At 43.6% G+C, this 27,414-nt stretch overlaps 1 protein-coding gene across 1 annotated transcript in view; it reads right to left on the reverse strand.

Annotated features, from left to right (window-relative positions):
- Positions 1–954: 954 nt before the first annotated feature.
- LOC122796759 (syndecan binding protein) overlaps positions 955–27,414 on the reverse strand; it is a 925,087-nt gene continuing 898,627 nt past the window's right edge. Inside the window, exon 9 of the mRNA XM_044065488.1 lies at positions 955–1,785. Coding sequence (XP_043921423.1) covers positions 1,731–1,785 — 55 coding nt within the window. The 3' untranslated portion in view covers positions 955–1,730. The remainder of the gene's footprint in view (positions 1,786–27,414) is intronic.

Genomic DNA, 27,414 nt, shown 5'->3' on the forward strand with positions numbered 1-27,414 from the left:
TGACCAGCAGCTGTTCAATGATTCCCTGGCTGCTGCTGTTCATGACATGCATTTGCAATCCAAAACGAGCAAGTCCACATAGAGCTGCTGTTAATTCCCTGTAATGTAAAATGAGCGAGTCCACATCAATTCCCTGTAATCCACGAATGGAGTGCTGCTAATTCCCTGTAACTTTCAAATCAAACCGCGAATGATTTCCTGCTCGCATTTACAGCCACACCAGCCAGAAATGATGACGTGAGCTCCTAGACCTCAATTCTGGCTGGCTGGTAGCCCTGACGGACCTGACGTCATTGCACATGATGACGTCAGCTCCGACAGCGCGGTATTTGAAAAAATTTAAAAAAACAAACGAAAAAAATCGGAAATGAAGGGGTGCCACTCAGGATTCGTGGCACCCCTTCATTTGGACCCCAAAACTCTGTAAAAACTGAGTAATTCGGTATGGTTGAGAGGTATGCCTAGTAGTAACTTATGAACACTTGTTTAGTTTTCCTGTCTTTCAGGCATCATGACAAAATATCACTTAAAACTGAGGAAAATGGATGCAGAAGAACCTCTGAGAACTCAGGGACATATTATTTAACAGATACAAAACAGACAAAGGAAAACTTTTTTTTAAAACAGGAACAGGACAGCATACAGTGCTGCAAAGATAATACAGATAATTTCAGCCTATACTTCAATGAACTTTTACTCTGATGGTGTCAAAACTAGTAACTTCCAAAATTATTGAGGGCTCAGTCAAAAATATCCTGAAGAACTTGCATATTTCAGTTCTATAATGGAAAACACTGAAACAAATGCAAAAAACTTTTTTTCTAGAAATTCTTTAATGTTATAAAAATATGGCTTTTTAGTCTGTTAACAAAAACTTCTAATGTACAATTATGCACTTTTTAAGTCTCATGAAGCAAAACAAACTTAAAGGCTGGGCAGAGGACAACAAAGAAGTAAAACAATGTAATTTATTAATATTATCTTACTCAACTTCTGAATTAAATTCAAAAGGCATACCCCAACATTAACAGTTAATTAAGATTTTCCAGTCTGCTGGCATGCAAAGAAAATGCAAATTACAGATGTATTAGACATCATTCAAGCATGATAAAACAGCATGTTGATTTCTAAAGTGCGGTAGGGTATTTTAATGGACTCATCATGTTACCTTGTACCAATAAACACAAGACAGCATGACTAAGAATACTAAGCATAATGCACACTAAGTACTTGGAACAAATTTAAAGAATGACAAAAAGCAGTTACAAAACAGACCACTAATGTGTTTTACTCTCAAAAAACACTTAGACTGCACCTGTGATAGACGGTGACTCAAAACACCAATTAGACTGCAAGATTAGGTAAAACCAAGGAACCGCTGGTAACTATTCTTGAAAGACTGAATTCAAAAACAGAACCTACATTTTATATGATTCTACAAAGTTATATTTGAAAACTTTATAAGTGTACATATGAAACTCTTCCATTCCTGAAAAAATTTACTTTTCTCAACAGATGGGAAATATGTGCGTTAAAATATTCTAACATGCAGCATATAAGATGCAGCATAAAAGACAAGAAATAGCATTTTCTGTTTTACTACACTGCTGCTATAATGGTCCATGCAAATGTTTCAGTATACACTTGGTCTTCGGGTCAACACCTTTTAATGTAACCTAGCTGAAGTCCTCTGTAGAACAGACAAGAATGAGTAAAATGGTGGATACCATCTAAACTTCTGGAACAGAGTGATCCATCAAACTCTTCATAATGCCTGAAGCCATTCTAGAGAAAGAAAAAATAAAGAATTAATGACTATGTAACCTACCAAATCAGTTAATTTTGCAGTAACAGCCCATGTAACTATTCTGTTCTTTACTGACAAAGGAGCACATGCTACAAACAGAGCTATAAATCTTCAGTCATCTCAAGTACTGTTCACACTCACAAGCTATACCATACTACACTGTTTTCTGGGAAAATAGTGGAATGCAGATAAAAGCATTTCAAATGTATTTGGTTTTCAAAAACCTAATGTAAATTAAGATACTTCCTAAACTGCAATATAATGAAGAATCCCTCAAAACATGTAACTACAGCAGTACTCCTTAGGTGGGTGTGTATATTTTATATATATATCAAATGTGTGTGTGTGTGTCAGTTTGAGTGTGAGTCGTATTTAACTATTAAGCTTGGAAAGTACTTGGCTGCACGTTAGCGGAGCTCACTTTTGAAGAAGGTGTATAACGAATGGGAAGCCCAGTAGCTGTCCTCAAAATTTAAAATGGTTATCAAGGAAAGTACATTTCGAGTCAGATGGTCTCAAAGAGGTTTAGAGAAGTACCTCCCTAGGAGTTGCTTTACACAAGAAGGGAGAATTTGGCTAAATCCTCCTTTCTTGAGTGCAAATATTAACATCTCAGAGAAATGTTGGTGAACAGTACCAGAGAAGTTTGGAGCTTGGAGAAAAGACTCCAAAGGAAGAGATACTGTGTAGATTAACCAGGCATGAGATACAAAGTGTAACAGCCTGTAAAGGACTGTACTTTTGCTATACTGCCAGTCATTCCATTCTGTTCTGTTTTTCTGCCAGAATATTTACTTACTCTGCCTTGTGTATCAAAAAAGCACATCACATGCTGGTTAAAGTGACACTCATGCTTCTAATAATTATGCGGAATGTCTGGATTACAGTTATTCACATACAAAGTGCTACACTGGTGGATAATGCAATCAGAAATATGGCTTATTATAAACTGTTAAGCAATGTCTTCATAAGCCACCTGTAAAGCAAGCTGCTCTGCTCAAGTGGTTTCCCCACTACAGGAAAAGGAATGTAAAGCACCACAACAAAATGCTCTCAAAGTAAAAACCCACTGACTGTTTTTCTAAATGTTAAAGTGGCACAAATCGAATTGCACTTTGTCTGAACCCTACTCCTTAATTCAGAGAGGAATACAGCTTTTCCCCAAGGTTTCTACTATTCACATCTGAAGCAGTAAAATATGCTAGTCCTTTGGGTCTTTTCACTGAAGTGGGTGAGGAGGGTGGGTTGTTATATCTGACTGACTGGAATAAAAGTGTCTAATCATTAAGTACATAATTTTCAAATCCTATTCATTCAGTCTGTCAGATCTGACGTGTGGGTCAGAATACCCAGATGTATTTTTCTTGGTGGCATCACGGCAGGATACCCTTCAGACTGGAAGCACTGAAGGAAGCTCTAGAAGTGCAATCCAGTTTGTAGTGCTTGATAAAAGTATGCACGGAGGATCAAATAGCTACTTCACATACATCACTAAAAGAATGAGTTCTAAGGAAGTCTGTAGAAATAGTCATCACTCTAGTAGAGTGGGCTGAGTATCTGCATAATAATGGTTTGTTGTGTAATTCATAAACAAAGGAAATACGGCTGGATAGCCTTCTGTACAGGGTGATTTCTAGATACCTTCTTGCTCAACTTATTTTGTGCAAAGGAAATTAACTGTTCCTCTTTCCAAATGGAAGCAGTTCTGTGAAGGTATAAGTGTAACTGCCTGTGAACATCTAATTGTGCAACAAACACTCCCCTTTGTTTTGATAGTTGGGGAAGAAGGCTGGCAAATGAATGTGGTGACGAATAACTACTACTATAACTACGATCACATACTGTTAAGACTAAATGCTAAGCTAACACTCTGAACTCTAAAAACGAGAAGGAAGGAAGATTAAGCTGAGCACCCAGTGGTTTAGTTCAAAAGTCTGACAGAAAAGTTGCTAAGTGAGAAAAAAACAGCAAAGGGATAACGATCTTAATCTAAACTGGCTAACCAATCTTTTTTGACTATAGCTCACAAAAGAAACTATACTATATAGGAGAAATGAGGTAAAGCACTTATCTGATACCAACTGCCTTGCTTTCTACAAAGGTGGCAAATGAGATAGGTAGTTAGGAGAACAGAGAGATTATGGGAAGGAAGAATTATTAAACGGACTCTGGGCTGGAGCACTATCTCTGCGGGACTGCATCCGAGCACTGGCTCAAGGACCCACACATCAGATCAGATGGATGTAATAAAAAGGATCTTGAAAATTCTAAGCAGAGTAATACCTTAACCTTCATAGGCTAAGCATATGGCCAAGGAACCATCAAACACTCAATCGCATCATCCAATACTGGTGGGAGACGAAAACCATTCTCCAGTAAGTAGACTTTCTCCACAATACCCCTGGTTAAAAACTTAATAGTCACGTATCTAAGTCAGAGGTTCTGCTAGAGTAGTTTTTTGTTTGATAGCAAGGACAACAAGTAAATATTAAGGTAAATGAACAGGTGGTTGTGTAAAAAACATAGCTTGGATTCTCTGGAAAAAAAGAATCAACAATTAAAGAAGTATGTGGAAGGTATGGAAAAGTTACAGAATCAGTCTGAACAGCTTCAGAAGGGCCCCACCAAGACAAAAAAGTAAGCCTACCTTAGTAAAGTTGAAAAAGACAACCCATACATTAGGAAAAAAAAAACAGCATATACAAGTGGTGCTACAGTTTGAAAGACAGAAAAGAATTCAAGTTAAGACCTAAGCTGAGAGTATGGGTTTACAAAGTAATAACTACAGAGTATTAGGTTACTTCAACTCTCTAAATACAGAATATTAGGTTATTTCAAAACTCTTGATGATGCTGATCTTGTTTTATTTAGTTTTACATTAGTTAGCCATGTATGTGCACTGGTACAAAGACCCTTTTTCAGGCATGATCTGGATCAGACAGTGAACAAACACGTGAATGTTCACTCAAGACAGAGGAAACTCAGCAGCGCAACTATAGAACATTTGAATCTTTTAATAATTACAAAACAGCTAGTAAGTGCGTTTAAACCTCAGAGTTCTTCAGAGTGCTTTTAATTTTACAGTCCAAACACTGCTGGCCATTTGCTAAATACAAGACAGTTTCACACTGAAAATTAACATGAACAACAGTAAACTTCTCTTCCCTTGAAATTCATACTAATTGAGAGTGTATCTGGCCAGTGGCAGATTAAGTGTACCTTGGGTCTCCGGCTGTTTTCAAACTGTAGGCCTCCTGCACACATTTTTATTACCATGCACAAATGCATGTGCTCTTTGATGTGCCTTCTTGATTGCTTTACATTACATTGCTTGTTTAATAGAGCTACATTTGTTAGAGAGTGATTTAAATTTGTAGTTTTGAACATTTTTTTGCAGTAAGCAGTGAAACAAAAGGTATGAACCGATAATGACAAATGTACCCATTTCAGAACATTTCAACTGTAAAATGCAACCCAAACTGTTGTCATAATCCACTAATATCCATACTCAGCAATTATGGCCAGTTTATTGACCGTGTACATATCACATGTCTGATTGGAATACTTTGTCCATTTTTATCACAATTTGTTTGACACAAATGCACACTATTCCTGCAAAGATAGACTAATGACTTTTTTAACTTTATCAGCACAGCAGTGTCAATCAGTTTTATCCACATACATCCCCTAAAACTAGCAATTATAGCTACATTGCTGAATGCATCCTTCTCATTCACAGACAGCCCCCCACCCCATGGCCACCAGCAGTTATAGCCACTTTTTTGACTGTGTATACCCTTGATGTTATGAAATAAAATTACATGTACTTTATTAGCAGCTTTGGAGGAACCACAGGAAGTTTTACAAAGATCACTATCTTCATACCATCAGATCCAGCCATGTGTACCACATTTCAATTAGAAGAGAGAGAGCTTAAGAAATAGTAACAACCTGATAACATATGTTAAGTCAATATGCAAAATCTCTGCATAAGTAAAATTAATCTGAATAATTCAACATTAAAGAGAACTAATGCAGAGATTGCAGCTGGCAAACAACTCTGTATTCCAGTCCTCCATTTACAAATGCAGTGGCCGCTGCTCTTGAAGAATAAGTTACCTATGTTGCATTAAAAATGGTGTGCTGGTGATATTACCATATCACTTCCTGACCTAGATCAGCTATGCAATAGGTAATATATAGCAGGCAACAACAACAGGTTCACAGTTAGTAGGCACAGTCCTGGAGACCTTTAAGGATCCTAGATAAAATTTCCAATTGCTCCAAAGCATTGTCTGATTAAGTGACTTGCTGAATGTCATACTGTAGGTAAAATATGGTAGAAATATTCAAACCTGCACCCTTGTCACAGGAAGCAGCTCATTAACAACCTGGAGCTTCAGTCCTCTGCAATAACTGCCAGAGTAACAGTTTTTAGTTAATTGCAGAAATCTTTTACAATCAAATCTTAAAAAGAAGACTATATCACAGTAACATGCAACAATGACTACATAACGGATGCTGAATATCAGATGGTTCAGATCATCACTCTAAATAATGCGAACTGTATGACCTGACAAATATCAACTCTTTTGCAGTTGCTGGAGACTGTAAAGCAAGTACTGCAAAATATTAATAAAATGCAACATATCTGGACTACATTACATAATCTAAGCCCATTAATTCATTCTTTAGTGTAATGAATAAAGCAAAACAATTAAAGACAATATAAGTGCTGCAGCAGATTTTGTTCAACAACCTAGAAGTCACATAAAAATCAGAAATTACTGCACACAAATTACAGTTTTGTACCTACCATAAATGTAGATGTTTGAGTGTAAACACTGCTGCAGTCATTACACTTGGGTTATCCTGCCGCCAGGCGGTTCCCCAGTCGGCCTGAGTTCCAAAGTCTTGGTCCGGCGTCGGTTGCTGTCGCCTCCTCCCTGACGTCAGTGCAACAGGGGTATATAAGATGCAGCCGACACCATTTTCTTTTTCTTGCCCAAGATGTCAGGTGCCCCCAAATAGGTAGGCAATTGAAATTGCTAATAAAACATACATACGATAAGCAAACAACAACTTCCAGTTACCAGCAAATACTCCCCATAGGTAGTAAAGGGTAGAAGGCATAGGTACGTACCAGCAAGTAAGAGGGGAAGGAGGGAGGGTAACCTGGACTGCAGCAGTGTTTACACTGGAACATCTACATTTATGGTAGGTAAAAAACTATACTATGTTCGTGTTACACTGCTGCAGTCATTACACTTGGGTGGAATCCCAAAGCTGAGGTAGGGAGGCTGGTTCTATAGGGAATTAGGGGTGGCTATAAGGCCCTGCAGCACAGCAGTGGCGAAGCCATCTCTGGATTTGGAGTATAAAGGCAAATGGTAATGCTTGGTGAAGGTATGCACAGAACTCCATATTGCTGCTTCCAAAATATCCTTGGTAGGTACTCCTCTGAGGTAGGCAGTTGAAGTGGCTGTTGCCCTGGTGGGGTGAGATCTAATGCTGCTAGGTAAAGGTTTCCCATGGTGAGTATAGCAGAAACGTATACAATGTCCTATCCATTTTGAGATAGTCTGTCTTGAAATGGCTTTTCCCTGTGGCTCCTGCAGCATATTCTACCAATAATTGCTCAGATTTTCTGAAAGCTTTGGTTTTGTCCAAGTAGAAGCGTAACTGCCTGTGAATGTCCAAAAAATGTAGTAGTCTCTCCCCTTTGTTCTGTGGTTTTGGAAAGAAATTTGGCAAATAAATAGTGTGATTTAGAGCCACACTTGATACCACCTTTGGCATAAATGTAGGGTTAGTTCTTAAAGACACCCTGTCCTGGTGGAAAATGAGGAAAGGTTCCACTGCCATTAGTGCCTGTAATTCTGAAACTCTTCGTGCTGATGTTATTGCCAGTAGCAGAGCAGTTTTCCAAGAGATGTATTTTAATTCTGCTGCATTAGCTGGCTCAAAAGGAGGTAAAGTTAATTTTTCCAAAACAAAGTTGAGGTCCCAAGTTGGGGTAGGTGCTCTACGGGGCGGTCTTATGTTTTTAGCCCCTCTGAGATACTGTTTGAGCAAAGGATTAGAAAAAATTGGTGGATCAATGTTGTAATGAGCAGAAATGGCTGAGGCGTAGATCTTGATTGATGAGAAGGAGAGGCCCTTGTCCAGCATCTCAGTTAAATATTGAAGTATCTGAGGAATGTTTGGGATAAGAGGGTCAAGGCTGTGTGCCTGCTTCCAGGCACAGAATCTCTTCCATTTATCTGAGTAGGCTTTCCTGGTGCTAGGCCTTCTGGCCTCCAGAATGACATCCATAACAGCTTTGGAGAGAGGCATTGCTTGCTTGACTAAGGAATTTTCCATGCAGTTAGGTTTAAGGTCTTTAGCTGGCTGTGAAGTATCTGATTGTTGCGCTGTGTCAGCAAATGTGGGATTTGAGGCAAAATCCAGGGTGGTTCTTGTGCTAAGTTCTTTAAGATTGGGAACCAGTGCTGGCGTGGCCAGTCTGGTGCAATCAGGATCACCTTTGGCTCTTCTTGCCTGGCTTTTATGAGTACCTTTGGAAGGAGAGGTAAAGGAGAGGTAAAGGAGGGAAAGCATATACTTGCTGGTTTTTCCAGCTGAATGAGAGGGCATCCACTTTACATGCTTGTGGATGGTAACTCCTTGTGCAGAATTTCTGTAACTGGCAGTTCATTGGGGATGCAAACAGATCTATGTCCGGGCTCCACCATTTTTGTGTTATCATTCTGAATACTTGCAGATTCAATTCCCATTCGTGGGGATCCATGATGTTTCTTCTTAGGTCGTCTGCCAGTGTGTTTTTCTCTCCTGGCAGGAATTGTGCTTGCAGATGAATTTGGTAGTCTAGAGCTGTGTTCCACAAGGTCATGGCTTGTCTGCAGAGGGGGTAGGAGTGCGTGCCCCCTTACTTGTTTATGTACCACATAACTGTGGTGTTGTCTGTCTTTAGTAGAAGTTGTCCTGGATGCAGCAGGTCCTTGAAAGCTATAAGTGCATTTTGTATAGCTAGCATCTCTTTTTGATTGATGTGAAGATGCCTTTGCTCTGTGGGCCACTCGCCCTGAACATATTTTCCTGCCATGTGTGCTCCCCAGGTGTAATCCGATGCATCTGTTGTCAGTGTTTGTCTGGCTGTGGGTTGAGTAAAAGGCTGTCCCTTGTTGAGGTGACAAGCTTGAGCCCACCATCGAAACTCCTGTTGAAGGCAAGGAATTAGTGGTATAACTGTTTCCAAACTTTGACAGTGTTGAGACCATACATTTTTTAGGTACCATTGTAGTTTCCTCATATGCAGTCTGGCATATGGAATTAGTAGTATGCAAGATGCCATGTAGCCCAAGGCCTGCAGAATTTTTCTTGCAGGGAGTTGGGTCTTTGTTGCCATCAATTGAAAGTATTGAGTCAGTTGTCATTGCTTGTCTGGCGTGAGATAAGCCATCTGGGCCGTTGTGTTCAAGCTGGCAACCAGGAATATTATCTGTTGTGAGGGCACTAGTTTTGATTTCTTTTCGTTTACTGTGTACCCCAGGCAACTTAACTTTTTTACGAACGCCAGATGCTTTAGAAGAAAGTCCTTGCTCTCTGCTTGAATCAGGCAGTTGTCCAGGTATGGATAAATTTGAATTCCTTTTTGCCTGCAAAATGCAATTACTGGTGCCACGCACTTTGTGAAGACCCTGGGCGCAGTAGATAAGCCAAAGGGCAGTGCAGAGAATTGATAGTGCATTGAACCAGCTAGAAATCTGAGGTATCTTCTGCAGTTTTGTCTGATAGGGACATGCAGGTAATCCTCCTTCAGGTCCAAAGTCACAAGCCAAGCTTGCTTGCCCAGTATGGGAAGAAGCTGCTGTAGTGTCAACATTTTGAATTTTGGAACATCCAGGTAAGTGTTTAGAGAAGAAAGATCCAGAATGGGTCTCCAGGCTTTGTCCTTTCTGGGAACCAGAAAGAGTCTTGAATAAAATCCTTTTCCTTGCTCCTGTGGTGGTACCTTTTGAATAGCTCTCATGTCCATGAGTGCTGTAATTTGTTTTCGAGCCTCTGCCCATTGATTTGGTGGCAGATTTGGCATTCCTTTTAACCTTGGCAAAGTGTGAAATTGGAACCTGTAACCTTGAGATACAATGTTGAGAACCCATTTGTCTTTGGTGATGCAATACCAATTGTGATAGAAAAGTGCTAGTTTTCCCCCTAAGGGGGCTGCCAAGAGAGAACTGTTTGGCAGCTGTAGAGGGAAGTCATTGAGGCTGCTTTTTATAAGGTTGTGGCCTGTCTTCCCCTTCTTTCTGGCCTGGTGTACCCCATTGTCGAGGCCTGTAAGGACCTTGTGCTTGACCTCTACCTCTTGGACGTCTGTATTTGCCTCTTTGAGGTCTGTCTGTGACTGGAAAGGACCAACTCTTTGTTGGCCAATTTCTGCTAAAATGAGGTGGCTGAACCTGTAAGAAATCCTTCACTGTTTGCATGGATTTTGCCTTATCCTCCATCTTCTTTAATACCTCCTCTGCCTTAACTCCAAACAACACATCCCGCTGCAAAGGTGCATCCAATAATTTTGCCTTAACATGATCTGGTAACGTATGTTCTTTTAACCAAGCATGCCTTCTAATGACAGAGCCTGTAACTGCTGCTCTACAGGAGGCCTCAAAGGAATCAAACCCACATTGCAAAGTATGTTTTCCCACTTGTTCAGCTGCATGCAATAAATCCTGCATTTCTTTAAAATTAGGAGGATCGTATCTGGAATCATCTTTTGTTTCAACTGAGACGATAAAAATTGCTGATATTTTAGCATGTGAAACTGGCAATTTAAGGTTCTCATTGCTAAAGTTGCAGACATATATACTTTCTTTCCCCATCTGTCTAATACTCTGGAATCTCTGTCAGAGGGTACTGGGTTTTTTGCTGATGAGGCCTTAATCCCTTTGGGTCCCTGAGAAATAGTTTCAGGGTCAGCAACAGGGCTTTTATACAGAAATTTGTGAGAGTCAGGGACTCTGTAATATCTATCAGGTTTAACTGGGGCTGGAGGTAAGGAGTCAGGGTTTAAGCTGGATTCAGTGTACACATCATCCACAATATCTAACACTGGCGGAATAGCAAGGGGTCTGTGTTGAGGCAATAAAAGGAAGTCTCTGAGCCTTTTCTTGGATTCTGAGTAATCCTGGCCTTCCCAATGGAAATGCTCCCTCATGATATGTAAGGTGTCCCCAAAGGAGTAGTCCTCAGGCGGAGAGGGTGATGGAATTGATTCCTCAGCATCCGAATCCTCATAAGGGGGTAAGGAATATCCTAGGTCTGAGGATGAATCTGAAGAAATGGACACCTAGTCGGAAGATTCATAATCTGCATCCTGTCTGGGCCTTTTATCAGGAGGGGGATGGGACCCCCTGATCAGGGTGATGAGGTCTTCGGCCATTTTGAGCATTTGTTTCTTAGGCATGGAAACCTGTCCTGGAGAATGCTGTGTCTGTTTCTTTGTTTTTAATGGGGCCTTAGACTTAGCAGAGGGTTTAATGGTTAACTGGGTAGGTCTGAAGACACCCTCTGAAACTGTGGATTGCTCAGCTACTTCGGTTCCCTCAGAAGAGTTAGTTTCGGTAGGCTAAAAACATAGAACATCCGAAGGCCCAGCCAGCTCCACGTGGGAGTCAGAGGAGGTCTGTGGTTCTGTGGATGCGGTCGTCAGGGGCTGCGTAGGTGCCTCGCTGAAAACCGGAGAACCGGCGACCGGCCTAGAAGAGGCCTCGTCGTCAGTTTTGGGCCTCGGATGCCTGTCCTTGTCTTTGCGCTTTTTATGTAATCCGGTCGTTGGAAGTTCCGACAGCATGGTGTAATTGAATTTTCTGCCAAAATAATGTCGGGCAAAATCAAACCGACGTTTAATAGTGCGCTTGTTAAACCTAGCACAAAACCGACAACCAGTGACGTCGTGGTCTGGGCCTAGACATGGAATACAATAGGAGTGGAAGTCCTTATGAGGTATTTGCTTCCCACAAGAAATACAGTTATTAACTTTTACTGACATCAGTCTGAGGCAAGAAAAAGTTTCCCCAACGGGGTACTTAGCTTTGTAGAAGACTTCGGTTCTGGATTCGGAATGAAAATCTCAGGAGTAGGCCGACCCGGCACTTGCGAACTGCTTCTGCTTCGGGCACCGCGCGGCAAGAAAGACTGAAGAAAATGGCGTCGGCTGCATCTTATATACTCCTGTCGCACTGACGTCAGGGAGGAGGCGACAGCAACCGATGCCAGACCAACACTTTGGAACTCAGGCCGACTGGGGAACCGCCTGACGGCAGGATAACCCAAGTGTAATGACTGCAGCAGTGCAACACGATGAACATCATATTGTTTTTTTTTGAGGGGGGGTTTACAATGCTTATAGGACACCTATATCTCTTCTTTGACTTCCATGTGTCTTTTCTGTCATCATGAACAACTATCCTCTCTGACATCACTCGGTACAGGTCTGACCCTACTTGATGCGCATACACCTTCAGAGTCAACAAGGCAGAATTGTAGACAAATGGGGCCTTATATAGGGTAATGGATCAGGCCCTCGCCAGCCATACTAATATCTCATTACTTGGCTGACTCTTCCCAGTTAACATAAACATTGTTCAAACCAGTTAGTTTATACTCTATTTTTTTAATTTTACAATTCTCTCCATTTAAAACCTTTATTTCACATGTTACAGAACAAACAAACAAACAAAAAAAACTACTGATAACCATTTCTGGAGATTTAAAAAGCTCAGCTGGAAAATTGGTCTGGTCTTTTTTTTAAATGAATGTTGTACGACTGAAATGGGGTGGGCACCCCCCCCTCCCCGACAGCCTCAGTCCTGGATGGTTGGTAATAACACAGTTTGATTGATGGATTAATTTCAAATAATATGCATGCTTTTTCATACCATAGACAACTTCTGATATATGGAAAAAGTTTGGGACACCAAAAATCCACAAAGACCAAGGGGATAATCCAATAAACCTTACACAGAGTGAAATTCCCTGTCAGAATAGTGGTAAGGCTTGAACACAGAACATGGCTGTTGAGTGATCCAGGAAAAAAGGCTTGGGGCGTGCACGAGCATCCTGACACTGTGTGGACACAGAGGTGTCTGCGGAATGCAAATCACCTCACCTGCTGGTAAAAACCATACAAATGAGGTGATTTTATGATCCAGGAAGCATAAAGGCAGTTGTGTAAGTGCCGTGTAAGGCTGAAAAATGTATGCGGTTACAAACCGTGTACCTGAGGATAAAAATTAAACAGTGGCTGTAACAGCCCAAATAAAAGTTTGTACAATGTGTAGTAGGCATGCAAACGCCCAAAACTATGGCCAGTGATGCAAAAAAGCAATGCAATATATTAAAAATTAAACTTTTTTTAAGATGTATGCCACGTTTAAGCAGCACGCAGCAACGCGCAAACATGCTATTTTGCAAAAAATAAAAATTGAAAAAAATATGAGATTTAAAGTTATTTACATTGCTTTCATTATAGTGGCCAGAATGCAGAGTCATACAATGGCAGGTTATAGTGGTTGCTAAGGTCATAGCCTTTGGTGTAGTGCAGTATCCAGGGTATACGCGATTAGGTGCATGTAAATGAGGCAAGTTTATTGAATACCAAAATGGGCCACCGTGTCCACAGGTACTAACTGTGTAAGGGCTAGAACTGGGGTATTGTAGGCAGAACAGACAGCTGACATGAAAGGGAGGTGTATCACGGTTTGTGTAAGCAGATTGGAGCTCGGCGGCGAATGGCTGCTCAGCTAAGCAGAGATAAGCAGGGGGTGTGTGTCTGAGGCTGCTAAGCTGTGCTTAGCTGGTTAAAGAAAAGCTAAGTGTGACGGTATAAAGGGGAGGGCTCTTTCTGCTCAGCAATGTTTGCACTAGCTCCGAGGGTTAAAAAAGGGGAAATAGCCTGGGAAAACCAATCAAGCATAAATGATTGATAAGCCCAGTTCCACTCACACTGGCCCATTCAAACCCCTCAATAATATACCTGGCAGGTGGAATGTATCATAGTCAGCCAATCACACAGGCTGCATCTACAGCACACCAGTATAAGGTATGCATACACCCTTCAACCTGATTTTTCCCACATACTCTGCACCACTGGAGTAAACACTTGGGAATTTTTACTGACAAAATGACAGGGGCTGCTGCTGCTGCTCTGCTACATCTGTATGCACTACAGGCTGAGGTCAGTGATGATGATGCTGCTGACAATAGGCCCAGACTGAGGAGAAAAGACTGTTCAGGCCCAGGGTAACCTTTCAGGGGCTACATGAGCTGGAGATAGTAGAGTGCTACAGGGTGGACAGGGACATACTACAGCAACTCACCGAACTCTGCTGCCCTCACCTCAAACCCATAGGCAACAGAGCGGAACCCATCCCAGTGGGAACAAAGGTATGTGTAGCCTTAAAAATACTAGCTACAGGTACTTTCCAAAGACATACTGGGGATATCATGGGGATCTCACAGGCATATGCATCCAGGGTACAACACCAGTTCCTGGATGTCATGCTAACACATGCCAGTGAGAACATTTCCCCAGCACACCTGAGGAGAGGACCAGCAATATGCACCTCTTCCACAGTGTAGCACACTACCCAGAGGTACTGGGTGCAACATACGGCACTCATGGCACATCAAAGCACCACCCGGTGAGGAGGATAGAGTCTACGTCAACCACAAGGGGCATCACTCCACCAACTGCCAGGTCGTGTGCAATGCCAGAGCATTATCATCAATGTATGTGCTAGTAGCCCTGGCAGTTATCACGACTCCCACATCTGGTACGCATCACAGCTATACCAGGCATTTGCCAGGGGGAGACATCCGGTACAGCCTTCTAGTGGGGAATGCTGGTTATGCACTGGAACCGTGGATGATGACACCCATAAGAAATGCACACACATCAACTGAAGAATGCCATAATGAGGCACACACACAAAGTAGGAACATCGTAGAGCATGTTTGGGTTGCTCAAGTCACGGTTCTGCTGCCTTGACATATCTGATGGAGTCCTGCAGTACTCTCCAGCCACATGTGCACACATGTTCATAGTATCTGCCATGCTACACAATATGATCTTGCGGAAACAGCTGCGGCAGGAACATCACAAGGAAGGGACACAGCCCTCCACCATTGCCAAGGTCCCCACAGGTGAAACCCCCTAACCCTATCCCTGTAGGCAGACGTAGACATGCCCAGTATGACCTGGCCTTGACAAACAGGCAACGCAGGGACTGACACCTCACTCCGATTCACATACACACAGTAAAACGGATGCCAACCACATCACACTACCTATACCTTACCATGTACAGGCTGTATACTGTGTGCATCTGACATCAGCCCTGAAGCACTGTCCTCGCAACTGCTGCTGGCACAAGGTAAGTCACTCTTCTTAACAATAAATGAATGGGGTAGTAGACTGTGGTAGCATATGGATAGTACTGCTGCATGTATGCATGGGAATGGAGTGGGTTACTGGAATAACAGCAGACAACAGACAGCTATGTGGGACAACAGGAACTCTCTCCCAAACACTGGCTGCCCCACAATATGCAGTCGGCCCTAAGCCATCAAAAATCCAGTGCACTATGTGAGGTACTTACAAACAGCGAGGTCACAGGACAAATGCATGGATGTCAACTTGTAGTCCCATGCATAGCTCTAAACCTCTGACAGCAAGAAATCTGTACAGAGCCATAAGGAAATGTGGGGCAATGGCCCACAAACAGGGACAAGTCTCAAATACTGCTCTTACAAACAGAAAGTTGATAGAACAGCAGGTGTTACAGTAGCATGAATTCTCTGAAGGGCAAGAAGCCTCAAACTCCAATGTCTGTCATTACTTTCTAATTTCAGTCTTAAATGATTTCACTGTTTCGCACACAAAGTACAGTTGTTGTACACTTATCAGAAATGTAGATGTTCTAGTGTATTCACTGTTGCAGTCATCACACTTGGGTTATCTTGCCTGCAGGTAGCCAGCCCGAATACCAGAAACTTAGTATTTCTGCGTTCGATGCTGTCGCTCCAGGACTGACGTCAGGTCGTCAGGGGTATAAAAACAGGCAGCCGACGCCATTACATCTGTTTTTCTTGTCTCAAATCTCAGGAGTCCCCCAACAGGGAGCTAAATTATAGTGGGGGAAAACACCACCAGTAAAAAGTAAATACCAATACCAATATCCCTGAAAGGGGGCTAGTAAAAGGCATAGAGAGTTTAGAGAGAGAGAAAACCAGGGGACTGGAGGGAGGGAAACCAGGACTGCAACAGTGAATACATTTGAACATCTAGATTTATGGTAAGTGTACACAACTGTACTATGTTCTTCGTGTTTCACTGTTGCAGTCATCACATTTGGGTAGATTCCCAAAGCTGAAGAAGGGTGGAGGCAGTCAAGAAGAGGCAGGGCTGGCTAAAATGCCTTGCAGGACTGCTGTTGCAAAACCTGCCCTGGATTTGGAAAAGATAGGCAGGTGGTAATACTTGGTGAAGGTGTGTACAGAACTCCAGGTAGCAACTTCTAGGATGTCCCTGGTAGGGACTCCCCTGAGGAATGCTGTAAAGGTAGAAGTTGCCCTAGTGGAATGTGTTCTGACCCCGAGGGGTTGGTTTCCCATGGTGCTTGTAACAGAAATGGATGCAATGTGCTATCCATTTGGAAACTGTTTGCTTTGAAATGGCCTTGCCCTCTGACCCTGTTGCAAAGCTGACTAGTAACTGGTCAGATTTTCTGAAGGGGTTAGTCCTATCAAGGTAGAATCTGAGCTGTCTGTGCACATCCAAGAAGTGCAGGATCCTTTCCCCTTTATTTTGAGGATTAGGGAAGAAGGTAGGCAAATGGATAGATTGGTTGAGAGCCACACTGGACACCACTTTAGGCATAAAGGAAGTGTTAGCCCTGAGGGAGACCCCGTCAGCATGGAAAATAATGAAGGGTTCCACAGCCATAAGTGCTTGTAGCTCAGACACTCTACCAGCTGAAGTGATGGCCAGAAACAAGGCTGTTTTCCAAGAGAGGAATTTTAACTCTGCTGATGCTGCATGCTCAAAGGGGGGTAGCATGAGCTTTTCCAGTACAAAGTTAAGTTCCCAAGCAGGAGTGGGTGCTCTCCTTGGCAGCCTTAAGTTGTTTTCCCCTCTCAGGAACTGTCTGATAAGAGGGTGAGAGAAGAAAGGTGGCTCAGTGTTGTAGTGAGACGAAATGGCAGAGGCCTGGATCTTAATGGAGGAGAAGGATAGGACTCTGTGGAGTAGATCTGCTAGGTAATCCAGGATTAGAGGCAGGGAGAGTAGAGTTGTGTCCTCTCCTTTAGATTTAATTTTCCACTTATCAGCATAGGATTTTCTTGTACTGGGTCTTCTGGCTTCAAGGATGACATCCAGCACCTGCTTGCTTAGACTGGTTACTGGGGGAGAATTCAAGGAATAAACCAGGCTGCAAGGCTTAGGATTTGCAGTTGCGGACGCAAGATCTGTCCCCCCTGCTGAGAGAGCAGGGTTGGGTTTTGGTGTAGGTGCCAGGATGGCACCGGTGATGCACTTTGCAGGTGTGGGTATCAGTGTTGGCGTGGTCAGTCCAGGACAATTAGAATTGTCCTTGATCTGTCCTGTCTTATCTTGAGCAATACTCGAGAGGAGGGCAGAGGGGGAAAGGCATAAATTGAGAGATTTACCCACTGGAAGGATAGGGCATCCACTTTCCAGGCCCTGCTGTGAGGTGTCCTGGTGCAGAATCTTCTGAGCTGGTGACTGCAGGGGGAGGCAAAGAGATCCACCTCTGATTTCCCCCATTTCTGAATCAGAAAATTGAAGGTGCATGGCTGTAGTTGCCACTCGTGTGGGTCTAGCAGATTTCTGCTTAAATCATCTGCCAGAGAGTTTTGTTTGCCTGGCAGGAATTGAGCTTGCAGATGAACCTGCATGTCCAAGGCCGTGTTCCACAGGGCCATGGCTAGCCTGCAGAGTGGGTAAGAGTGGGTTGCCCCTGCTTGTTGATGTACCACATATCTGTGGTGTTGTCTATTTTTATTAGCAGGTGTCCTGGTGAGAGTAGGGATCTGAAAGCTGTCAGAGCATGCTGCACAGCTAGTATCTCTTTCTGGTTGATGTGCAGATGCATTTGACTTGGGCTCCAGTGGCCCCAAATGCACTTGCCATCCATGTGTGCCCCCCAGGCATAGTCTGATGCATAGGGTTGGTAAAGGGCAGTCCCTTGTTGTGGTTGCATGCTGCTGCCCACCAAAGAAACTGTCCTTAGACAGGGTATTACAGGAATGTTTCCAGGTCCTGAGAATGTTGGCACCAAAGACTTTTTAAATACCACTGAAGTTTCCTCATATGCAGTCCAGCATATGGAATTAGTAGGATGCATGAGACCATGAACTCTAGGGCCTGCAGGAATTTCCTTGCAGATAGTTGGGTTCTGGTGGCCATTTTAGTAAAATAGCCTGTCAGATAGGCTTGTTTTTCTGGAGTGAGGAATGCCATATGTGATGCTGTGAACAAGCTTGCTCCCAGGAATACAATCTTTTGACTGGGGACTAGTTTTGATTTCTTTTCATTGATAGTGCACCTCAGGGAGGTTAGTAGGTTTATTTTACAAATGTCAAGTGCTGCAACAGCGTTTCCTGATTGTCTGCCTGAATCAGGCAGTCGTCCAAGTATGGGTAAATTTGAATATTTCTCTGTCTGCAGTAAGGAATGTCTGGAGCCAGGCATTTTGTGAATACTCTGGGAGCAGTGGATAAGCCAAAGGGAAATGCAGAGAACTGATAATGCATAGATCCTGCCCTGAAGCGTAGATATTTTCTGCAGACTCCCTTATAGGGATGTGCAGATAGGCTTCTTTTAAGTCTAGGGTGACTAACCAGGCATTATTGGCTAGCATAGGTAGAAGCTGCTGCAGGGTGAGCATTTTGAATTTTGGTACCACCAGGAAGGTGTTGAGAATTGGAAGATCTAGGATTTGGTGCCAACTGCCCTCTTTTCTGGGTACCAGGAAAAGTCTAGAATAGAATCCTTGACCTATCTGTTCCACAGGAACCAGCTGAATTGCCCTTATAAAGAGCAGGGATTGAACTTGGTTTAGAGGGAGGTCTGGGAACCCTTTTGGGGCTGGCAGTGAGTGGAAGTAAAATGTGTACCCCTGGGATACAATGTTGAGGACCCATCGGTCTTTGGTGATGGGAATCCAGTTTTTTGCATGAAGGGCAAGGTTTTCTCCTAGGGGCACAAGCAGTTGAGGAGAGGACAGGGGTGGAGTTGAAAAATCATTGGGAATTCTTTCCATAAGGGGGTGGTTTAGCACTCCCTGCTTTAAAGGTAGAGGTACTCCATTGCTTAGATCTCTGCATACCCCGAGACTGCAGTCTGGGGGGGGGGTCTGTTTCCCCTGGGTCTAGTTTGAGATGGCCTTGAGGGGGCTGGAAAGGACCAATGTTTCGAGGGGCAATACCTACTGAATCTAGGAGGCTGTACTTGTAAGAATTCTTTGACTGACTGCATAAATTTAGCTTTTTCTTCCATCTTTTTAAGAACCTCTTCTGCTTTGGTGCCAGATTGTCCTTGTTCAAAGGCGTGTCTACTAACTTGAATTTGATATGATCTGGCAAGGTCTGCTCCTTAAGCCAAGCATGCCTTCTCAGTGCAGAACCAGTGACTGCTGCCCTGCAAGATGCTTCTAGGGCATCAAAGCCACACTGCAATGTATGCTTGCTGACTTGGCTTGCAGAATGCATAAGCTCTTGCAATTCTTTATTTTCTGCACAGTCTGTAAAGGCAGCTATTTTTTGCTTAAGTTCCATAATATGTTGTTGGTACTTCAGCATGTGAAACTGACAATTCAAAGCCCTAATGGCAAGAGTTGCAGAGGTATATACTTTCTTACCCCATCTGTCCAAAGCTCTGGAATCCCTGTTCGAAGGAGTGGGATTCTTAGCTATAGTTGCCTAGGCCCCTGGGAAATGATCTCTGAGTCAGCAGTAGGATTTTTGAAAAGAAATTTGTGAGAGTCAGTACTCTGTAGTACCTTGTCTGATTTCCCAGGGGCAGGTAAAGTATCAGGAGTAAGACTGGATGCCATAAAGACATCATCAACAACTTCCAGGACTGGTGGTATTGCTAAAGGCATGTGTTGTGGCAAGTCTAGAAATTCTCTGAGTCTCTTTTTGGACTGAAGATAGTCTTGGCATTCCCAGTGGAAATGCTCTCAAAGTATGTATGGTTTCACCAAAAGAGAAATCCTCTGGAGGAGAGGCAGAGGGAATGGATTCCTCTGCATCAGAATCCTCATAAGCAGATAAGGGCATGTCTTCATAATCAGAAACCTCAGCGTCGTCGGACTCTTGGTCTGCTGAAGCTGCTGGGGACTGGTCCCTTTTTCTCTTAGCAGGAGAAGGCTGACTTTCCCTAATCAGCATAATAAGGTCTTCTGCCATTCTAAGCATTTTATTTTGTGGCAAGGGAGCAGGTGCATTGTCATTGGTTTTCTAGGCGAAGCACGTACTCTTGGCCTTAGAAATTCTGTAGTTTTAGACAGAACTGAAGTAGTCTGTTTGTGCCGAACATCGGTAGTATGAAGAACTTCCTCAGAATCTGGTGCCTGCTCAGCGGCTCCGGACCCATCCAAGGTAGAGACATCTGCCGGTTCCATAGTCAAAGAAGAGTCTTGTGGCATACCGGAGTCCGAATGGGTCTCGGTAGAGGCCTGTGAATCCACTGAAGCGGGCATCAGGGGCAGCAAAAGCACCTCACTGAGTACCGGCGAACTGGCGACTAGCTAAATGGAAGCTCTGTCAGCAGCTTTGAACCTGTGCGGTCTGTCTTTATCCTTACGTTTTTTTCGGAATATCGGTAGTCGGATGGCTTACTGAAGCCATTTCGGAATACGGAAATCAAGAACGAAAGTATTTAGTGACAATAAGGGCCCGACGAATGGTTCGGGCGTTGAACAAGGCAGAAAACCGACAGCGAGGTATATCGTGGTCTGGGCCTGGACAGGTGATGCAGTAACAATGAAAATCTCGGTGTGGTACTTGCTTTCCACAGGTAAGACAATTAACTTTTTCTGACATCAGTTAGAGCAAGAAAAAAGGATCCCCAATGGGGTACTTAGCTTTAGAAGACTTCAGGATGATTCAATTAGTAAACGAAAACTCAGACAGCGGCCGACCGGCACTTGCAAACTGCTTCTACTTCGGGCTCCTCGGGAAGAAAGACTGATATAATGGCGTTGGCTGCCTGTTTTTATACCCCTGACGACCTGACATCAGTCCTGGAGTGACAGCATCTGATGCAGAAATACTAAATCTCTGGTATTCGGGCCGACTGAGGGCTACCTACAGACAGATAACCCAAGTGTGATGACTGCAACAGTGAAACATGAACAACACCCACAATTTCATGAAAAATGGACCCAAAATATGAGCCAAACATCCATACAGTCTGTGAAGATGTGTACAGTTGAGAGGTATGCCCCCACGCCGGAACACACCCATGTTCACATAGAACTGCAGCAACATTTATGTTTGTAAGGTAATAGCAGCAGACCACACATTCCCAGGGCTGTAACAATCAACTTGATAACTTGTTCCATTTCTACAATATGTAGGGGGTCAATGTGCTATGTATGTTTGTGGTTAGTAGTGTCAGGAAGTAGACAGCACTTACTGGTGGCTTTTGCGGCTTAGTGGCCTAAGTACAGTACTGTGGTTGTCAGGGTCCATGCTTTGAGCCATGCCAACTATTTTAGATGTCAGCTACACCAATGGTAGGTAGGAGTTGTACACACTGTCCAGAAGTCAATATTTGTTACTGCAGGAAAGCTGGACAATAGAGGGGACAGGGGGCCATACATATGGACAGCACACAGCTCTGAGTAACCGACACAGTGCCGAGTAGAACAGCAGGTTGTGACAGGTCAGTCTAGCACCAGGACATAAAGGCTGCCACCTTACTGTGTCAGTATTGACAAGTCAATGGGCGCCATCCATACCCCTGGAATAACAGGGTGTCACAGAATGTCTACACTTATGCCTCATATATCTGTTCTGCTTGTCATAACATTGCATTTGCCTGGCAAACTACTTGCAAACCAATAAGGGTTGATGTGAAAAAATCAATCCAGACAGTCGAGATGCAGATGTCATACCCATAAGTAAATGCAAATACAAAAATGTTCTACCAACTGCGTACTATGGGAAGAGCAATATTAAGAGCCTGCCCCCATGTCTGGGCCTCTGTCTGTTATATATGGACCTGTGCAGATGTCTGTAAGAGTTTGAGAGCTATGGCCAACATACAGCCTTATAATAACAGTGCAACACAAACAGTCTGAAGACCACAGAAGATGTATGGGGCACAATGATGGACAACATGCTAAACAGGTACAGTCAGAGGTGTGAAATCTCTATCTCTGTGTGTGATGTTACAACTTCTACTCCAGTCGCACCATAACTACAAATACATAGCAGCAACTGTGGACAAAAGCTGTGACTGGACTACAGAAGGACAGAGACACATACAAGGGGAACGGGAATCACTGGCCAGCCAAACGTAGAATGTGCACACTAGAACAATTTCTGCTGTAACATAGTTCCCTGCAGTGCATGCAGTCCATAAACAAATGTCTGTCAGTGCTCTCTCACATTACTTTATACTGATCTGCCACTGACAAACCAGGAAATCACAGTGTCAGATATTATAGAAAACACTGCTCAGTCCAATGCACTCTGCACCCAATTCAGGATATGACTCAGTTAATAAGGATAGCACACACACATCAGACACACTGATGTCCCACTGACCAGGCTGAACAAGGAGAAGGTGACTGTGAGCTGTCTATCGAGAGCTAGGATCCGCCACATAACACACGCACTCAGGTCACTCCAAAGCAAGTACAAATACGACTCCGTCATTGTCCATGCTGGTGTGAATGACCTGAGACGTACCTCCCTGGACTACATGAAAAGAGACATAGAGGAGCTCTCCGATTATGTAGCCCAGGCTGGTATGACCCTGACCCTGAGCAGCATCTTGCCCTCACCAAGAATGATACCACAATACAAAGACAAGATGATCAGCTTTAACAATTGGCTCAAGTACTGGTGTCATTCTAAGGGGATCCAATGTCTGTGTGCCTGGGATGATATGTTGGACAAGCCACGCTGCTTCGCAAGGGATGGCTTACACCTGTCACCACTGGGCTTCCGGATATTGGCTAAGGCTCTTGCCACCCCCATAGTGCCTTTTTCAGGCAAGGCTCAAAAGACAAACCCACCTCCTTAGAAAACAAAAATGGAAAAAAACTAAGGGTAATGCTGCTCAACGCCAGAAGTCTAAATCTCAAGATGCAGGCACTTGATGCACTCCTCAGCATGGAGAACATCGACGTCTGTGCAGTAACTGAAACCTCGTTCAAGGCTCCTTGAGAGCACCCCAGCGCTACCAGGCTATACCTCGTATCATGCTTTTCGGCCCCAAAACCCGGGCCGAACCACAAAGGGAGGGGAGTGTCCATATTCATAAAGGACACCCACACCTCCAGGTTAGTAGCAACACATGAAGCATCAGAGACCATACAGGTGCAACTAACCATAGGCAAAACTGCTATACAACTGGTAGCATGTTACAGACCACCCTCCCAATCTCAAGAACCCCACTCAGCCTTCCTGGAGACATTGGAGGATATGAATGTATCACAAAATACCATCATACTGGGAGACTTCAACCACCCAAACATAGATTGGGTACATTATTCTAGCCCTAATACCCTAGCCCAAAGGTTCCTGGAATTCATAAATTCAAATGCACTGGAACAACTAGTCACCTCTCCCACTAGGGGAGATCATATACTAGACCTGATCATCACAAACATGGGGACAAAATGCTCCACACCGGAAGTATACCCCTCACTAGTGAGATCTGACCACAAACTAATCACCCTGGATATACATATCCCACCTCCACCCCCAGCACAAAAGACCACAGTGAAAAACTTCTCAAAAGCAGACTTCACTCTTCTTAAGACTGAGATGGTATCCTTTAAGGCAGTCCATACAGCATACCTGGACTTGGCTAAGGCCTTCGACACAATACCCCACTCAGGCATCATAGATAAGGGTTGGGAGGGTGGCCTAATGGTTAAGGTGTTTGCCTTACAAACACAAGGTGCAGGGTTTGAGTCTTACAAGGGATAATTGGCTAGGCTTAATATGGCTCGCAAGAGCAATTAGCTTAGTACTAAAAAAAAAAATCTATGAACATCCCACAATGCCGAATCCTTCACAAATGCTTTCTATGGACATCTCCAAGAATGCATGGATCATGCAATCCCAAACAAATCCAAGTCCCTCTCCACCAAATGTAAGCATCCTGTCTGGTGGACCTCAGCCATAAACAAATTGTATAACAAAAGAAGGAAGCTACTGCACGTCAGAGCGAAATCCCATGAAGGGAAGACATCTCTGATCAACATTAGCAGAAAACTACGTTCTCTCATAAAAACATCCAAGGCAAACTTTGAGAGAAAAATCGCTACGGACACTAAAGATAACCACAAAGCCTTCTTCAGCTATGTTAGAAACCTGGGCGGAAACCCTCAGATATGCTCAGAGTCGGTTCACAACAACAAAAAATACACTGAACCCACAGATATTGCTAACATTCTGGCTGACAGGTTCAGTGCAAATTTCACCTCCTTCACCCCAAAAGAAGAAATACTTATCCCAGCTGAATGTAATCTCCTGTCATCTCAGATGTCCAAGTGAGAACCGCCCTAAACAAAGCAAAAACACAGCATCAATGGGACCTGACGGTATCCCGGGGTGCGTGTTACGTGAACTCCAAGAGGAGCTAAACCCACACATAAAAATGCTATTTAACCTTAGCCTTACTTCAGGATATGTACCTGAACACTGGCGTACAGCAACAGTGGTCCCACTCCACAAGGAGGGTGCCTCTACAGACCCTGGAAACTACCGCCCCATAAGCTTGACTAGCCTGGTCTGCAAAGCTATGGAAATAATCATTATGGAACTCATAAACAGAGACATAGGGGACCTACAGACGCTTGACCCCACCCAGTTCGGCTTTGTAAAGGGCAGATCCTGCCTTTTAAACCTGGTTGACTTTTTCGAAACAGTCACTAGAGCCATTGATGAGGGCAAAGCAGTCCATACAGCATACCTGGACTTGGCTAAGGCCTTCGACACAATACCCCACTCAGGCATCATAGATAAGCTAAACAGCTTAAAAGTAAACCCTTATATGTCACTAGATGGGTTGCAAACTGGCTAAAGGGCAGAACCCATAAAGTTAAAATCGCTGGAGCAATGTCAGACTCAAAGCCAGACACAAGTGGTGTCCCACAGGGATCTGTCCTGGGACCCCTCTTGTTCGGCATTTATTTCTCAGATGTTAACGCAAACATGGGGGGGCTGTGGCTGACAAAGTTCGCAGATGACTGCAAACTAGGCGCCATAGTCGATACACCAGCAGATACACACATCCTACAAAAAGGCCTCACTGAAACGGACAACTGGTGCCGTAGTCACGGCCTTAAACTAAATGCCAAAAAATGTATAGTCATCCCTTTTGGAAAAAACAAAGTACCCACAAATTATCACATAGACAGCAACCCACTGAGTACGGAAAAAGTAATCAGAGACCTAGGGACCCAAGTAGACAGCGACCTCTCATTTGACACCCACATTGCCAAAGTGGTTAGAAAAACATTCTACCTTGCACACCTCATCATGAGGGGTTTCACATCCAGATCCAAGGATGTCATTGTACCCCTATATTCCTTCCTCATCAGACCCATGATTGAGTACAATGCCCCATTTGGTATGTACCTCACCCGGCACTTGCAACAGCTGGAGAGACCACAAAAGTACCTCACCAAAAGGATCAAGGGTCTCCAACATATGTCTTATTCTGCCAGACTAAAGAAACTTCAGCTCTATTCAGTAGCATACCGCCTGCTCAGAGGTGATCTCTGCCTGACGTACAAGGCCATGTCCAATCAGGATCTGATGGACATGCTCTACCTCAAAAAATCCAAATCCATCAGGACCACGAGAGCTAAAGACTTAAACCTCGGCACAAGTATGAATAGGACATGCTGGAGGGATAGATTCATAACCCAGAGGCTTCCCATGCTTTGGAACAGGATCCCAGTTCAGATAGGCAGAGCCCCTCACTGACTCTTCAAGAGAAATCTTGATGAGTGGATGGGAGATCGTAAGTTTACCCCAGGGGTCACATCTGTGTCACTGCTAGACAGGGGCACAGTAAACTAATTCTATTATATAAGGGGACCTTCACTGTGTCACTACTAGACAGAGGCACAGGATTCTAGATTTATTCTGTACATTTTTGTACCATTTCATGGGGTGGCAAAAGCCACATCACTATGGCTAGGCTTACAAATGCCCCAGGGCAGATAGCCGAGTACTATACTATGAAACTATGAAACACAGCCAGGAGATCCCTCAGCCAGTATATATCACTGAGGTGCTGGACTGTTTACACAGGTTCATCAGCCAATCGGCTGTAGCACACAAAATCTCGGACCGGATTACAGGTAGTTCTGGACTAGAGTCCCACTGTTACTACTGAAGGTCATACTGGGCATGTTCCTACACTTAGAGAATGACAACTCAAGTCTAAACCCACATCTGACTATTGAGCTGTGTTGGCCATATATCCCTTTGCATACACACAGCTATGTACACCTTAACTGTCTCTCACCACCCCCATCAGACATGATTACCCCTGTATGTGGCACATATAAGATATATCTGCATCAAATGAGTGTGATATATATACATATATATATATATATATATATATAGGTAACATATACAAATATAACAACTATAGACAGGCAGACACAGGGGGAGAGAGAGACAGACAGAAACCGAGAGAGAGAGAGAGACAGAGACAGAGACTCTGAAAGGCATACAATGAAGTACTGCTGCAGCTATTTGCACACCAATTGTAACCAATGACACGTGCAAGTACGAAGGTGAGCTTCATTGTGTAATAGTAGTGAAGTAGGGGTTGTAATCTCACATCACCTGCCTTGTGTGTGTGTTCCTGTATCTATTACATTTACAGCACAATACACACGCCCAATAGGCCTATGTCTGTGTAATGGTCACCCATTTTAAGGGACTGACACCAGTGTCATCCACAACAGTGGCCCACTTGTCAGCAGCTATTGATGTCATCCACCCCAACAGCAGTGTCAGACACTCTTCATATAAATAAGCCTCATGGCGCACGCGATAAGCACGTAGCCCTATAGTTTAGATAGATAGGTAGTGGTTCTAATCCCAACACTGACAAGTCAGTCTGTGTGTGTGTGTTTATGGATATCCCCTTGTGGCTGTCTATATTTGCTGCCTGTGTGTGTGCAATGACAATACATTTTAAGGCCTGCTCCACCCTGTTAACCTACTACTGCACTACTGTACCGGGCCTGTACAGGTCATCCACCTTAGAAGGATTATTAGACACTCTTCAGCCATATAAGCTCCGTGGTACA

Source organism: Protopterus annectens, chromosome 3.part0 (assembly GCF_019279795.1).
Source record: "Protopterus annectens isolate FY-2018-M chromosome 3.part0, PAN1.0, whole genome shotgun sequence".
NCBI lineage: Eukaryota > Metazoa > Chordata > Ceratodontiformes > Protopteridae > Protopterus > Protopterus annectens.